At 39.7% G+C, this 18,543-nt stretch overlaps 1 protein-coding gene across 3 annotated transcripts in view; it reads right to left on the bottom strand.

Annotated features, from left to right (window-relative positions):
• Positions 1-18,543, bottom strand: part of ATP8A2 (ATPase phospholipid transporting 8A2) — a 3,773,191-nt gene that overhangs the window by 1,356,943 nt on the left and 2,397,705 nt on the right. For all 3 annotated transcript variants that reach the window (XR_011284127.1, XM_069639892.1, XM_069639893.1), the window contains exon 26: positions 1,817-2,000. Coding sequence is in view for 2 of the 3 variants with exons in the window: in XM_069639892.1 (XP_069495993.1) it covers positions 1,817-2,000 (184 nt within the window). In the remaining variant the exon portion in view is untranslated. The remainder of the gene's footprint in view (positions 1-1,816; positions 2,001-18,543) is intronic.

Here is an 18,543-nt window from a genome sequence, read left to right as displayed (position 1 = left end):
AGTAAGATTAGAATGTGTGTATATTTGGCCAAATAATGCTTATCAGGGCTGGCCAGGCTCCTGTAGAGAGCAACCCATGAGGTCAGGCATTTGGATGGGTGCTAAGAGGAGTCTGAGATGGTGTGAGTGCTAGAGACTTGCTATGTGTTCAGCATGCCTGAATTTCTCCTAGGTCTTCACTGCATACTGATGTCATAGGTCTTGAGGCGTATTCTGGTGTAAGTAGGCAGATAATTATGTGACCAGCACGATCAAATGTATCATAGTCCTTGCTGTATTCTGATGTATGCGGGTAGCCATGCCTGCGGATTCGGTGGTGATTTGTTGTACGTGCGCCTGATCATGCACTGGCTTCTTCTGTCGATTTTTGCGTAAATTCACATCATGCTTGTGTCCCTCCTCATATGCCATTTCTCCCCATCTGTACTCTGTGAGGGTGTAGTGGTAAGACTTGGACACAAGGGTGGCAGGTATGATGATGCATGTATCATGTAATGTGTGCTTATGCGTGAGCAGATGGGTGTTTCTGATGGGGTGTTTATTGAGAAGAAACATCTTTGAATGTTATGCCATTCTGCCTTCACTTTTCATACCATTTCATGACTTACATAGCAATGTACTTTTGCACTTAAGGCAACGCAGAGGCCTCTTCTTAGAGACTGGAGAAACATTCTCAGGCCTCCCTGTCTGCAATTCTCAAACCCCACCCACTCTGGGCGATCCATGATGAGCGAGCCAGTAAAAGTACTTGCACCCTTCTGCCATCTTCAGCAGCAACTGCAAGTCACAAACGAGTGTCCTGCATAAAAGAGAAACCAAAGTCAAAGGGCACACGGGCACGGGGGGGGAGGGGTTACCAACACACAGCACCTGTTGGTATCTTTGCAACCACCTCTCGCCCTAACCTGAGGTATTTGAGTTAAGGTCAAGCCTCTAAGGCCATTACAAAATATGAATTGAAAATAAATTCCAAAATCAACTGTGATGTACTTCAATGCCGAGTTGATTTGTAATTGATCAGACGGGCGTTGAGGAGCAAAGCATTATAGTCGCCACTTTGGGGAGCTTGGGTGAGTGGAATGAACGACCATGGGCATGTTGCGGATGGTGATTGGTGGGTGAGGCTTTTGTGGTCCCTAGGTACTGCTAAGGCTAGGTCCCTTCAACGTTTCTCGTTTTGATGGTGGGAAGTTAGGGGCGGGGGATGTGCTAGGTTGACCCTATGCATTAGTGTACTGTTGGTGTGTAAGAATGGTAACGAAGCAAGCCAGATTAGCATGTTTTCGAAGCTTTTGACCTGTCACATTAGAGAAACCTCTTACACACAAGAGACGTGTATGTGATGCTTGCAACGTCTCTCCCAAGGGAACATTCCGGAATGTACTGCCCTCTCTTTGGAATGTTTCACCCTAATGGCAGGAGGAAGGTGCGTATAGTGACCATTCTCAAGCACATGATCCCTTTCACAGACGTGCGTAGTTATGTAAAGAGAAGCTGATATTATAAATAGAAGAATATTTAAAACAGAACTGTCCTCAGCGGCGCCTCGTCCTGGTTACGGGGCCATTTGATCCCCACAGAGCTGGCAGGGAGAAACCCAAGCCTCCAGTAGATGGTGGATCATCCTGCTAAGGAGAATGACAAGTTCAAACTTAAGAGGAGACCGTCCACACCAAGGGGGTCAAATTCAGAGGACCGCCGCAAAGAGTGCCGGTCCTAGAAACATCCCCTTGGATCGCGGGCCAGAGCCGCGCTACCTCTTCAACGCAAGGTCTCTGTCGACAAGCTAGAGCAGCTGAGCTTTCGTGCCTCTGACCTGAGCGATGGAGTAATCGGAGGAGTTGGTTGCCTGCATGCCCTCGTTGCCGCTGATCCCCACGCCAACGTGTGCGGTCTGGATCATTCCAACATCGTTGGCCCCATCCCCGATGGCGAGTGTGATGGCATTCACATGTTTCTTTACCATGTCTACTATTTCAGACTTCTGCAGCGGAGAGACCCTGCAAAGGAGAGGAGAGATGTCAGTCAGCTGGGCGCATGTCAAGATATACATATCTTTCCAGAGGGACAGCTGGAGTCCACATTTAGATATCCTCAAAAGGCACTTCTTGGAAGCGCCCCACGTACTATACTTAAGCTTTGGAGCAGATGACAAATATCATGTTTAGAAAACAGTCTCTGTTGATGCGGATTTGCCTCCTGGTGATGGAGGCAAGGCCGAAGGAAGCATGCACGCATAAACTATACATCCTTAAAAAGCTTTCTGCAGTAAACATCCCTCGCCCTGGCACGCAAAATACAATATGGGGCCAAAACTCAGACATGCTAGCAATGCTTCGCCCCGATGAGGTAGTTAAAAGACTGTATGTTTATTTAAATGAGGCACTGATTTCGGAAAGACATTTTTAAAAGTTTATCTGAGTGTACATAACGTAACTACGATTATAAAGCAAAAGCACACGTCAACATCTCTGGCATAAAATGTATATGAAACCCACTTTTAAAAATTCCCATTGCTTGCACTCTGTTTTAACGAAAATGGCCCCCGTCATTGTTCGATTGAATTAACATGCCGCCCCCTTTCTGTTCGAATGGTTTCCTCGCTGCATTCCCAGGAATTTGCCGGGTCGCGAATATTTGCCAGACACATTTGTCACACTGAGTGCCAAGGCGGCACGTTATATTAATTATTGGATTTTAGCCACCATGAAAATGGCCAAGATGCTCCGTCAGGAGTCCTTTTATATGTTTGATTACTACAGGACATGTTATCCCGGCTTTATCTGATTTCTATTTATTTATTTAAAATGTTGCCAACTAGAGCGCCAGAGCGCGTCACAGTAAACACACACACAGTAATACAGTTAAAAGTCACGCACCGTAAACATACAATAATACAAAAAATATATGTTGCCTAGCCTACAATTCATTACACAGAATACCTTCTCACGAAAATCTGTTAAACATGTATACAAAAACACGTGATAAAAGACCCTACAGAGCACTATAATCAAGTTCACGAGCGCAAATCTAAATTCCTAACAGTCTAAAACGCCGGACACTAACTGTAACAATCTAAAAATCTTGCTTCATTTGATCTGAATATGTACTTTCTTTGTAGGTCTCATTTTTCATTCTTTACTTTACTTGATGTATATCAAAATAATAATTGAAAGAAGCGGTCTCCTAAGCCACAATTGATAAGTAATGGTCGGCTTTTTCTGCAATATCTTTTGAAAAACCTTGATGTCATACACATTTTATGAATACATTAAAAACACAATCAGAAGAGATGTTAAAATCATGTTTTTGGTGTTCTCAGACAGTGGAAAGTGTAGGGAATTTGCAGGCTAACTGCCCAAACTGTTACCACCAATACGCACAGATACCCGTGGTGTAGCCAGAAAACCACAAAAGCGTAGGCCTGCATGCTATACACTTCAGCCTAGAGCAGGGGGACACTGTGTGCTGTGGTCTCAAAACACAGCCGGTTAGGCCCAGCGGAAAAAAGGGTTGGTGTTGCCCTAAAGGCCTGTCTACGTCGCTGATTGTCAATTCCTGGCAACCTCCAGAAGCACGTCTCCTCAGATGCAAGCGTACATTGGCAGGAGATGCTGAAGGAGGAGACAGTTTCATGCACAGCAGCGTCTTTCTTAGGTCCTTTTCTTTTATCAAGGTGATTGGTCAAGGGATGAGAGCATGCCCGCTATCCTGTCCCCTTTGGTGGCTGTATCCACAATGCAAAAAGGTAGTGTGGCTTAGATTTGCCTCTAGCCCTTGGAACAAATATCCGTTTAAAATAATAATGTGAAATAGACAAACAGCTATCCAAAGACTGGCTTTTCCCTTCATGCTGTCACCCATCTGAAAATATATCACTAAAAGAAAAAAAAAGTCAACCTCACAATGAAAGTCCTTAAAGCAAGGACGATAGAGAAACATAGAAATCTCGCTGAGAATCAAACAAGCACTAGGAAAAATTAGGGGCAGAACAAAAGCATATTGAACCACCACAAGCCATCAGGGAGTGCTTACTTAATGCACGTCGAACTCGCAAAACTACTTTCTGTCTATTAGCACTGTGTGCCTTACACTAAGACAAACCCTAATGTTCAGGAAGTATATTTTAAGAGCATGGAAATTAGCCATGTGGTGTGACATGTTGGATAAATATCTTTCACCCAATCATTGAAATGTTGAGAGAAGAGCAGCCAGTCAGATTCTTCACCGTATAATACATGACTACTGGTGCAGGCAATTAGATGCCCGCTCATTACATAGCTCACTCGATGCACTGGCAGCGCACTGAGGTAGGTGGACTCCCTGACAGGAGCGAGAGACAGAGCAGGGGTAACTAGCTAGCTGTAGTAACTTTATTGGGGTCCATTTTACATGATGGTTGGGGGCCCCCCTTGGTTAGAGCAGAAAACAGTCTGAGACACCTGTGGGGTGCGCGCATGTTGAGCAGCATTCATAATTACAATTAAATGCTGCCCAACATGCTCACAAGCGTTTACAATGGATCAGTATACAGTATTCTGCTTATGCTGGTGCATAAAGCCACTGGACCACATAAGCATCTCCAGCATTTGCAACGGCATGAAAATCCATGCCAGCGCCAATGCTGGAGCCAATGCTGGAGCATTCGTATGGCAGAGAGGAAAAAAGTTGGCAACAGCGCAAGTCACATTCCGCCTGAAGATGGAGGTCCAAGTACGGCCCTTGTGACCCCCACCCGACGAGTTGTCATCAATCGAACAAGTTGACTGACTACAACCTCAAACGGATAACGTTTTAATTGCCATCTTGACATAGGTGCACGTAGATATGAAATATATAGGCATCCATGCATGAAGCTTTATTGCAGATAGACACAAAAAGGCTTATGTCTGGTGCAGATAGAGGACTGACACACACACACACACACACATATATATATATATTCAGTGAAAAAACTTTGTTAAAGGGACGTTATGGTTAAGTTGCGCTGCTAAAAACCTATGAAATTCAGTGAAAAAACGTTGTCAAAGGGACGTTATGGTTCCAAGTAAAACCGAAAAACCCTTGAAATTCGCCAGTTATGGTAAGCTAAGCAACCATAACTCGCGCCACCACCGTGCACTGCTAAGCCTAACACCCAGGACATCAAAGATGACATCACAAATGTCATTGATGACACCACCCCCACCCCCTCCACCACCACCACCTCCCCAAGGGCCTGAAGAGGGGAACAGGAGTGAGGAAGCAGAGGAGGAAGAAGAGGATGATGAGAATGAGGTAGAGGAAATCCCTACTACCCGCACTAGGCGTGAGTCTTGGGTGTGGCGGTTATTTACCATTCTTGGGAATGTTCCTAAGGCTCGTGCGAACCGTGTTACCTGCAATGAGTGCAAAATGATACTCAGTCGCGGGAAGCACGGTAAGTACAGCTTTGGGACCACTACTATGAAGCGACACCTGAGGTCATTTCACTCTGGGGCTATTCGCAGGGTTGTACCTTGCGAAGAACATAGCAGGTTGATTTCCTCTACTTCATCCTCTGTTTCTGATCCTGTCACCACAAGGACTACCTCTGTGGGACAGCGTCTTCCTCAAGCTGCCTCACAGGCCATACAGAATGCTGATGACCCTTACCTTTCGAGGGTCACAGTTGTATGTATGTACTGTGACACAGTACTCTGCAGGGGGGAGCGACTTCGTAGTGCTTTTGAGACTATCGTCTCAGAGCACGAGAAGATCTGCTCACTACCCAAATAAAACCCACTCTACATCTTCCTCTCTCAGCTCGCCCTTTCTTATCCCTGTGGTTGGTGTCCCCCCTTTATCTTCCTTTGCCCTCCTCTCCTAGTGTGTCATGTATAAAAAACCAAAAAAAATACAAAATATCAAAAATCAAAAAAAAAATAAGGCTCTTTTCAGAGCCGCCTTTCAGAGTTAAAAAATAGAAGTGAAAATAAATGAAGCAGGGCCCTTTGTATTTTTTAGAAGTTCGCGGACAGTTCGCTAACATTTAAAAAATTGGGTTGCTACCCTATCACAAACATTGCAATTTTCTCTGGGAGGAAGTGGTGGCTCTGAAAAGAGCCTTTGGGAAGTGTTTGTAAGTCAAAAATTATAAATGCTTAACACCTACTTCAAAATGGATGTTGTAATTCCAAAAAAGGTTGCAATGTATTTTGTACATTTCTCAGAAAAATCTGATTGCCACCATAAGTAAGATGGACTCCATCTTTGCGAAAAATGTTTGTACTACGAAACAGAATATTTTCATTGTGAAAAGAAGACATGCCAAAATCTTTTAGAAAGGCACAAACCGCTTTATTAACATTGCGCCTTGCTTTTTCCATTTGTGGACCAAATGAAGAAGAACAAAGCCACATTTGTCTCTGCGCAATCCGTGAAAATATCACTTGAGAATAAGGGAAACATGTCCATAACCTTCCCAAGTCCTTCTTTCATAGCAAATTGCAAACAAATTCCAGTCACATGTTCTAAACTGTTCCCTCCACAATGAATTACAATTATGTCTGGATGTTGCTCTGTCTCCAAAGTAGCACAGAGAGGTAGCAAGTCCAACCACTTAATTCCACGTACTCCATGCCAGTGTACTTCCACATGTGGGAATCCAAGATCTACAGCTACTCCACAGCTTTCTGCATGCACCTTCAACCAATATATCCATGAATCTCCCAAAATCCATACAATCTTTTTCCTAAAACACACAGACATAGCTATCTGTTGTTCTCTCAGCAAAAACAGTATATGAGAAACTCTCTTCTGGCACAACACACCCACTAAACTTTCCTGACCAATCCCTTTCAGTACTCATTCTCATTTGCATGACTTCTGAACCCAAAAATCCCCGGATGTAACTCCCGATGTCCGCGAACTACCGCCATGTCCGTGGACATTTCGTAACATGAACAGCCCTTCTACCATTTCCACTTCACACTCTCTGCCATTCCCTCATTGGATGTAGCTAAGAAGTCACATGACCATGCACCAATCACATTCAAGACCTCTACATCTAACTGCATCATCATAGATCAGCACTGCAAATGTACTGTGAATCTCTCTGAGTACAAGTGTCATATCATTGGCAAGCACCATCTACCAGAAATACTGTACAAGTCTCCAAGATTTCTACTTGCAGCTCCATGCATATCCATATGCATGAACACAAACTTCAGGTATGCATATTTTCTGTACAGTAGATGAACACATTTTCAAACAGACCTTTAGCTTGTGTAATCTGTAAAATGAATTTACTGTATTCTTTTCAATTTCCTAAAATCAACTATCACTTATAAACCTTTATACTATTTACTTTCTTTATACACACACACCCTCAAATCATGTTAAACTAACATTTTTTAAATGAAATATATAGACTACATATATTCAAACAAAATTGCATGCAAGCACAATCTATGTTTAAATCTTTAAAAAAATACTTATACAATTTCATATTTTTTGTTTTTATTTATTTATTTACTTAATTACTTTAATTTAGACATGACACTGAGGCGCTATTACCTAGAACAGCTTAGTTACAGAAATAGTGGTATTCACTGGTATATTATAAATTTCACAAGACATAGTAAAGATATTTTTTTTGCTACAGTTAGTCATTCAATGCAATTTGTTCATTAAGAACATATCATATGTACTGAACTGATGCAATGTATCTTATGTAAATAAATTAGTTTAATGGTTTTAAAGAAGGCGCTGAGGATTTCAATTTAAAAAATCAATATCTAAATTAAAAACAGCGCTATATATAAACAAAGTTACTAATTTGAAGCTTTTACAATTGCAGTGAAGACCAGTCTCCTGAAAAGAAGCAGGCGAATTCGAAGAACAAAGAAGAACTAAGAAGTTACCTGTTAATTTAAGAAAAAAACTAAGTAGAATATCACCATAATATTTGTATTATTACTCAAACATACTGTAAGGTTAATACAAGCAATTTCTGTGCCTAAAAATAGAGATTGTGTACCATTTTGTCCAAAAATCTCCATGTCTTAAACAGCGATTTACAGCCAGAATGGCCCACAAATTCCTATTTTTGGACACACAAATTACCCAACAAACAACTGTTTTAATTGTATACATTAGATTTACTATTTGTACTTTCCCACATCACTAGCTTACTTTTCTTTGGTCATCTGAACCCCAGTTTAGTAACACATAAATTCAAGAACACCTATCCCTACTGGTTGTTGTTCCCAATGCACAATCACACACCATTACATACATCTTTATCATCTTAATCAAACACTCATGCACACAGCACACATACATTGCAGAACACCACAACCCATACCTTCTTTATTTTTTTCAACAGACCCTAAAGAATGCCTATGAAAAGTCAAGTCCGTAGAAAGCAACGCAAAAGTAGAGCAAATGAAAATAAAAGTGTCCAACATAAGCATCCATCTCTAGCAGAATTTGTAAAAAAAATTGAAACAAAACAGCTAATACAGTCATTTAGTGAAACACAAGAAGTTTCAAGTACAAAAACTTTGCCTCCTCTATCAAAATGTAAAACAAACCAAAAAAACAATTAACAGAAAATCAGCTATCACTACAGATAAAACTACTTCTTTAAATTTTAATATAGTGCAAAGTAAGCATACCAAGAAAAGTATTTTAGCCAAAATGTACCGTCACAAAGTCCTTCAAAATCTTATAAAAACAGGAGAGAAATCAGGTTCAATGTTTAAAACCTATCATAGGAAATTAATCTTAGAAGCGTTGATGGACAGTGCAATTCTTTTCAAAAGAAAGTTATTTATTTTACTGTTAAACAAAATGAAACCACTAACAAAACTAATAACTAAATTACAAAAAAGACTTCTCAATAAGCGAAATGTTAACAGAAAGAACTTCTTAAGTATCTGCAGAGGTGAATGGAATCACACTACGAGCACACAACCATATTTTAATGAAGAAGCGTACACACAAAAGCAAACAAATACAATTGCCATACATCGCAGTGGTCGAGGTTATGAAAAAGTGAATAATACCATATTGGAACCAGAAGTACTCCTTACAAAAATATGCCCTGAAAACTTAGAATTACCCCTCCATTCAACTGAATCAGAACGTCTAGTGTACAAATAGCCATGCACGTCAATGTGTACCATTCCCAAACAATGTTTCAAATCTTTACGCCAATTCCTCAATAAATATGTAAAAAGCAAAGACAAAATCAAAATTAAATTACTGCAAAATATGGATACCTGTCCAGTGCGCAAGTACACAGGACTACAAGGACATTCATTGGCCTGCATTACAGGACCTACTTGTAAAACCACTTTCCATGATATCAAAAGGATATCAACACATCATTCAACTATAAGAAATCTAGTCTATAAACTGTACTATGCTAAAAGTCCTGCTTTAGCACTAGCAAAGTTAAATAACATCCTTCTACATGGTACAGCGAAAGACCTACTTGAAGAAATTGACTATATCCAGAAAAAATATTTTTGGAAGTGAAAGCCATTTACAGAATGAAATAGCTTTAAACCAATTAAGCAACAATTCTACACATGGCAACCTTTTGCTAAACACATACAAAAAAGAAATAATAAAATTTAAAAGTACATCAGCTGAAGTACCAAACCATGTATGTGTATGTTGCCGTAGAACTTTTTATAAAAGTAACACAAAAACTGTAGACCTATCATACAAAATAGAAGACAATGAAGATTCTAAATGGTTTGTATTAGCTCTCTACCTTGTAGCAGAAAACAAATACGAAATAACTGAGCCCTTAATACTTTGCAGTTACTGCACTACAAAACTTGACAACAACCAAACTCCTTCACGTGCTATCACAAATAATTTGGAATTATACCCAGTACCAAAACCCCTACAACAACTTAATTTATATGAGAGCATCATAATTCAAACAGTACACCCATTTCAAGCAATAATACGCCTTCAACCAAAAACAGCAAAATTACCTCCCTCTGAATTGGTAAAAGGCATTCGTGGAAAAGTAGTTTATTTACCATTAGATCTAAAAGAAAATGTGCATACTCTAGGAGTGCAACGTCCAATGCAGCAATCTTTAATTATCTTAGTAAATGGAGTACCTACAAAAGACAAAAAAATATGGGAACAGCTTGTAGATTTACATAAAGTAATGGGAAAAAAGTATAGAAGCACATGCTTTTCCTCTACTCTTTCCTACTGGCAAAGGAGGAAGGTATGATGATAGACCTATTCAAATATCAGCTTCAGAATACTGCTCATTACGGATGTATTCTGAAGATCCACATTTTGTCTAAATCTGGGAGTACATATTCCACCTACTCTTTGAAAGTGAACTAGCAACTTTATGTTACGGAGTTGCACACATATTAAAATCAGGATCACACTTTCAAAATATGACAGCTACACAATTATTAGAAAAAGTGCAACAAAAGGATGAGGTTTTACAATCAAATATTACAAATCTATTACCAAATATGCATGGTACTAAATAGTACTGGTTTCGACGTCATGGAGATGTACGTTGTATGATCAGAAACCTTGGCCCACCCACTTGGTTTGTTACATTAAGTTATGCAGAATATGCATGGGAAGATTTACATGATTTCCTACGCATATCAAATAAAAACAAAACAAACATAGATATACTAACACCTTGAGAACTTTGTTCTTTGGATCCTGTTAATGTATCAAGATATTTTCACCATCGCTTCATTGCTATGCTACATTTTATTTGTAATAAAACTGTTCCTCCCCTTGGAGAAGTGCAACACTTCTTTTGGAGAAAAGAATACCAAGCCAGGGGAGCACCACATATCCACATGCTTTTATGGATTAAAGATGCTCCTAAATTTGGTCAAGACAGTGATGCCACTGTTTTACGGTTTATTGAAAAATATGTCACTTGCGAAATTCCATCAGAAGCCACAATTAGTGATCTTCATGCACAAAATTTACAATTTCAAAGACACAAATGTGGAAAATATTGTCGTCGCAAATACAAAAACAAAGGGAAATACTACACCAAATGCTGATTTGGTTTCCCTAGACCAGTTACAAATACATGTCAAGTGAACAACCTCATGTCTTCAGTTAGACATAGTGTTAAAGGTAAGTCACCTAAAAATACATATTACATAAAAAGAAAAGAAGAAGAAAAATATATCACTGATTATAATGCAATCATTGCCCACTTATGGAATGCAAACATAGATGTGCAGTACATTGCAGACAATTCTACTGCAGTTGCACGATATGTCACAGCATACTTAACTAAAGCAGAAAAGACAGAGCTCCACGACCTCTGGAATGACCTGTCATCAGATAAAACAGTGTCTCAGAAATTATACAGCTTGGGCATAAAAATGCTCACCCATAGAGAATGTGGATCATATGAAGCAGCTGATCGTTTAACTGGTACTGCATTGTATGGTAAATCTGAAAATATAGTATGGCTAAGTCTTGGCCCAGCTAAATCTAGAAAAAGAGTTCTAAAATCATATGAAGATATAGAAACAATAGCCAAACGTGATCCCAACAGCCAAGACATTTTAAAAAAAGAATTTATTGGACACATACTACCCAAACAGAAGTAATACTTTGGAAAACATGTGTCTATACCACATAGCCCAAAACTACACATACAAAAATAATATGAAACCTGATGAAAAAAAGGTAAATATAGAGTGACAAACTGTGAAGGCAGCTTAGTTAAACTCACTAAACCAAATTTAATTAATCATATCAAATTGTCACTAAAGACTCCTCAACATAAAGAAGTATATTACATGTCCCTGCTACAACTCTTCAAACCATGGAGAAAAGAAGAACAAATACTAGATAACTATGACTCATATGAGGATGCTTTCAAAGCAAATGAAAGCACTATAACTGATGTATGCTTTAGACAGTACAAAACAATGTTGCACAATGAACAGCAACACGAAGAAGAACTCCAAGCCCAACTAGATAAGGACACTCCTGATAGTAGTCAACCTTCTGTAACAGGAAGCCAAGAACCACTGGGAGAACCACTAATAATAAATGAGGCAGAATTAGCTATGATAGAAGTAGAAAACACCATGTGTCAGTATGAAGATAAAGAAGACATAACTATACTACAATCAAAACTAAACAATGAGCAACGTAGCATTTTTCAAGAAGTAACAAAACAAATTGCACATGGTGTAAAACATGAAAATAAATAATGTTCCTGCCATAATTATAAACCTATACTACTGTACGTCAGTGGTGAAGCTGGTTCTGGCAAAACATTCCTAATCAAAATCATTAGTAAGTTCCTTCAACAATTGACAAACAACAAACTGTCAGCTGTTGTCACTGCCCCCACAGGTTTAGCTGCCTACAACATAGGTGGTGTTACATTACACCGATTACTACTATTACCAGTAGAACACCAGAACAAATTAGACTATTACAAACTTTCTGCAGAAGCTGCAATGGAATTACGCAGAGTATTGAAACAAATGAAAATGCTACTAATAGATGAAGTGAGCATGGTCTCCAACCTGATGTTAGCTTTGATTCACCTCAGATTACAAGAGGTACTCAAAACAGACTATGAAGAGCTCTTTGCAGGAAAACACATTATTGTTTTTGGAGATCTTCTTCAATTAACACCAGTAAAAGGTGAGCCTATTTTTAAAACATTAGGACACAAACTCTGCCGTAAAACTGTTGGAAGCATTGGAAATGTCAACCTTTGGCAACATTTCCAATACAGAGAATTAACAGAAAACATGTGGCAACCTGCAGATCTCACTTATGCCAACATTTTAAAAAGTATCAGAGTTGGTATACTTTCTAAAGAAGCAGAAGCAATATTGAAAACCCGGCACATTAATGCACTTTATGGCGATAATGCATGTGCTACAGATGTTATGGAACAATTAGCCCACAAAAATGTCAATTGTACGGCCTTAATGCCAACTCTTGCAAGCTGTTTCAAATTCAATGAAATCATGCTAAGTAAAGAAATGCAACCAATCATGGAAATTAGCGCCACAGACAAACTAGATGTACATGGTATGACACTACCCATGTGTGACCAAGCCACAACAAGACTAAATACTTTAGAAAAATCAATCTCAAACAAAGCAGGCTTAGAAAAGATATTAAAATTATCCTTAAATTGCAGAGTAATGCTTAAACGTAACCTTGACGTGGACCAAGGACTAGTTAATGGAGCACTGGGTACAGTTGTCGGCTTTCAAACATACCCACGCGACAACAAAATTCAGTTTGTCAATATACTCTTTGACAAACTTTCAGAAGTAAAAAGGATAGGACGCTCAACAGCTAGATTCCTTGTCTTCAAAGATATGTATGTACGCAGAGAACAATTTTCTCTAACTCTTGCATACGCAGCCACAATTCATAAATCACAAGGTCTTACCCTAGACAAAGCAATGATAGATATTGGTAACACAGTCTTTAAAGAAGGCATGAGCTACGTAGCACTATCACGCTTACGTACACTTGACGGTCTATTTCTAATCAACGTTGATGCAAGTAAAATAAACGCTGATATTCCTTGCATTTTAGAATACAATAGACTTCGCTCACTATACACCCCCCACCTAAACACATATTCTGTTCCACAAAAAGTAAAACGTTATAAAAGAAAAATAAATCATACAGAAATGCAACAGGATGTCACTGCAAATCCTCCAAAGAGAGTAAAAGAAACTAATACTTCATCAAGTACCACAAGCAAAAAATAATCAATTAAGGAAAGTAAACCAGGTACTTCTTTAAAGAAGGAAGACAAACTCCAAAAAAAGCAGTTAGATACAGAACTACCTGGACCATTTAAATTCTCAAATATAGTTGGTGTAAGTTGCTACGCAAATGTAGCAATGAATATTCTATTTCAATTACCACCAATTGTTGACAACATTTACTTACACAGTACAGACCCATTGTGTTTGCAAATGTTAGTACTTCACAGAAATGCAGCAAACAATCCTGACAACACATATAGTGTTTATGGAATAAGACAACAATTGGACTACTGTGCTGGAATGTTGAAATTCACTATAAACTCACAGGAAGATCCACATGAATTTCTAATGTACTTACTACAAGTACTGGAAAACAAAAACATACCTATAAATGAAATCTTTCAGATTTCATACATGTGGAAACATACATTCACTCTCTGCAACAATGTGAACCAAGAAGAAATCCCCAATGAACGCTTCATATATATATCAATACCAAATTGTGAATCCATTCCATTTCAGCGACTTGTACAAAATGCAAACCATGATAGATTATGCTCTACCTGCAATTCAGATAATCGCTCCACGTTAGTAATACAAACACATAGTAAATACATAATACTAATGCTTCTACGTTACAATGCAGATGGTACCAAAAACAAATGCAAGCTGACTGGATTCACACATGGTCAAATATCACTTAGTAAGAAATCCATCACAACAATAGGTATAATCTACCACGCAGGAGCCACAACCAATTCAGGGCACTACACTGCATATATAAAAAAGAAATGTGGATGGTTTGAATGTAATGATAGTACCATTACTCTAAAGCAGAGATTACCAGCAAATCTTACAAACGCTTATTTGATGTTCTTAAAACCAAAATTTGATAACTAAACTGTATTTAAACCCTAAATAAACTTGTGTTAAAAAAATATAAACTGTTAGAATACTCCAAAAGCTAACTGCTCAAAGATTCTACAACAGATAAATGAATACCACTAAATTAGACCAAAAAATACACAGTTAGAATACGCCAATTGGTATCTAACTGTCCCAAAATGTAACAATATCCAAATAGATAAATCAATGTAACTAAAATATATTAAAAAAAATAGATAGTTAGAATACACCAATTGGTATCTAACTGCTCCAAAATTTTATAATATCCAAACAAATAAATAATATGTTACTGCTCCAAAGAAATGCAACAAGCCAAAGTATAAAGCATTAGCCAGAAACAACAAGTGAACACTGAAAACAAACAAACAAATAAACTGTAGCATAACAGAAAAAAGATTTTGTTTAATCAAACATGGATTTTTTTTTCTCCCACAGACCCAATGATTTTAGCAACAAATACAGAAACTGAGCAAATTGCACAGTACTGTGATTTATAATCTACTAAATATGAGGGTCCAAAAAAAAAAAGTATGTTGATTATACAATGTAATAAGTCATTACAAAATACTAATACTAACATGCTATTTTCTTTTATCACAGAAATTAACAAGAAATACATGTACTCTGGTTACTAGACCAAACAGTAAGTATACAAAAATAAGGAGAACCATAGCAGCATATCACATCCATAGTATCTAATACCTTTGTTCCTTATACATTTGTTTTTCACCCAAGGTTATAAGCAAATATGAATGTGATATGCTGCGGTGGTTGTTGCCAGGGCATAGAGTCTTGGGTGCATGGCCAAATGGCCATGCACCCAAGACTCTATGCCCTGGCAACAACCACCGCAGCATATCACATCCATAGAGTCAAACATTTCAACTATGGTCTATGGAAACTTTTAATGTCCGCGGACATTATGAGTGTTCTTAGAACACATTCAACTTGACAGAGAACAATGCGGACAGCGTCCTCAGGACACCCCCTATGAACATTCCAGGACACCGCGAGTGTTCTTAGAACACATTCAACTTGACAGAGAACAATACGGACAGCGTCCTCAGGACACCCCCATTTTGTTTATTTGCGAACATTTCAGGACACCGCGAGTGTTCTTAGAAGCGTCTTCAGAACACCACCATCTTGTTTATTTGCGAACATTTCAGGACACCGCGAGTGTTCTTAGAACACATTCAACTTGACAAAGAACAATACGGACAGCGTCCTCAGGACACCTCCATTTTGTTTATTTGTGAACATTTCAGGACACCGCGAGAGTTCTTAGAACACATTCAACTTGCCAGCCACAACCCCCCATTCATATTTGCAAACATTTCAGGAGACAGCGAGTGTTCTTAGAACAGTTTCAGCTTGCTTGCGAACAAAACGGACACATATTGAGTCCTCAGAACACCCCCCATTCAGTTTATTTAGAACATTTGAGAACACCCGTGATGTCCGCAGACAAATCGAACACAAAAAGAACGTCTAACACATGAAAAAACACAACTTTCATCCTATCTCATACACTCCCACCCTCCACAAACACTCCTACACACCAACACACTCTACTAAATACAAATTTTGAACAAAGTTTCACCGTGCTGTCCGCGAATCCAAGATGGCGGGCGCTACCGAAAATCTGACGCGCTTCACGCTCCACGTTGTCCAATCATCGAACTCGTTGCAGGTCCGCAGAGATCATGCAAGCCGATTGGCCAATCAGGACACTGTCTGCGGAGCGAACAGGGAAGTGTGTCCGCGGACCGAACAAAGATATCACTAATTTCTTTTTACCTACTTTTTTGTCATTTTAAAAAGAAACTACTAGATGGATTTTCACCAAATTTGCAAAAGCAAGCTTTGGGACCAAGCCGCTGCTCCTGGTCCAAATTTGGTGAAAATCCGTCCAGCGGTTTGGGCTGTAGACGCGAGCAAAAAATTTTCCCATTCAGTCTATGGGAAAAAAAAAAGTTTTGGGACCCCCCCTATAACTTTGCCCCCCCTGGACGAATCCTCACCAAACTTTGCAAACAAATTCAGAGTGACCCAAATACTTTTTTTGCAAAGTTTGGTGAGGATTCGTCCAGGGAGAGCGAAGTTATAAGCCGCCCAAAAAGTGCTCTTGCTACGGAAACACCAACTTAACCATAACTACATGGCCACTAGTGTGGCCATGTAATATACATATACATATATGATTTGCTAAGCGGAAACAGCAAGATGCCAAAGAATACAGATATCCAGGTTGCACATGCTCAACTGCGACTAACACGGAAGGCCATAAGAACAAAGATGGAAGCCATAGGTGCACTGAAGTGAAAGGGAAAGATGAGACAGACTTCGAATATATGAAAAGACTGACAGCCTGATTCAGCCAAAGGCAGGCAGACAGAGCTTCCACGGCAGACAAAGTGCACATCCTAGCCAAGGATGAGCAGAGATGGAACGTTTCCAGTTCACCACAGTGATAAGACACCTGCAAGGAATGCAGCTTAAAATCCTCATAATTACAAGCAGCAGAGCTCAATTTCGTGGTCCCTATACACGTCACCTGGAAGAACAGGATAATGCTTATTCACTTGAGGTAGACAGAGGGAAGCTGTTCCCATTGAACCAGAGGTGGAAATATACAATTACTACACAGGTTCAAAACTGGATATACTCTCTCAGAGCTTAGGTGATTAGAGGTGGCAACATGATGGGAACACAGAGCAACTTCATGTTCGTTCCTATTGCCACTCAGTCTGGTAGCTGTCCAAGGTCCCAAGGCTGGGAAGACACGTTTTGTCCAATCCTTAGGTACCTTTCACATTAAGACGCATTGGGCCTCATTACAATTTTGGGGGAAGCCTTGCTGGTAAAATCGGCAGGCTGCGGCCAAACGTGAATATTTTTCGGGCACCCGCGAATGGGCAATTGCCGGGTCATTACGGCCCCGTCAGACCCGGTAATTGCCATTTTGCGGCCGCCAGAATAAAATGCTCCCCATTCCCTATAGGGCTCAAAGGGAATGGGAAGGCTGGATGCACAGCACCATTCTTGAATCGTGCCATGCATCCGACATGCTCTGCTCGCGGGTGCCGGTACATCTGCCAGGTCCGAGCTGGCAGGCAAAAAGGCACCCACAAGCAGAACTTGTAGTTTGCTGGTCCGGTAACTACGGTACCGGCAAGCTTACCGGTACCATAGTTACCGGACCGGCAAACTTGTAATAAGGCCCATTTTGTTGCAGGAGCCAATAATTTCCCTGTCAACCTGCAACTTTGTATTTGTTACATTTAGAGGTGGTCCTAGAAGAAGCCACCAGATATGGTGATCCACTACCGAACAAACCCCTATGTTTTATATAGTTTTACTGAACTGACCAATCCCCTTGGCTTATAAGTTTTGGGGGACACACCTTGTTCTTGTGACATCATGTATGGTTAAAACGGCGTGATGGACGTTTGGAGGATGAAAGCTCTGGAAATGACATGCTGTTCTAGTGTGATCCCTGTCATTTTGTTTGATAATAAAGACAGTACATTTTACCCTATGGTTGAGTCTTCTGTTCTTGTGGCAGGGATTTTGTTGGGGCCCAAGTACCATCTTGCTGGTAATCAGGGTAGCTGGTAAGAGTGCCCCTGCTGTTCCTTTACACACCCCTCATCTTTGCCATACAAATGAGTGGAAATGTGGCATGGCGTGAATGAAAGGTGTAAAAGCCTTACTCAATATGAGCTCCTAAATGGCCACAGAAAAGCTATAAATCCTTCTTTGTCAGCAAGTGGGTGATGTAGAAGAACCGGTGTCAAAAGATGATAACACTTCTGTATACTTCAAGGGAAGCGACGGCCTGAAGGGGTCCAGCAAATGCAGTTTCTAGGGCGAGTACTGCAAAGCA

This window comes from Ambystoma mexicanum, chromosome 7q, assembly GCF_040938575.1.
Source record: "Ambystoma mexicanum isolate Mex_15411 chromosome 7q, UKY_AmexF1_1, whole genome shotgun sequence".
In the NCBI taxonomy this organism is placed as follows: domain Eukaryota; kingdom Metazoa; phylum Chordata; class Amphibia; order Caudata; family Ambystomatidae; genus Ambystoma; species Ambystoma mexicanum.
This window is presented reverse-complemented; position numbering and strand designations above follow the sequence as displayed.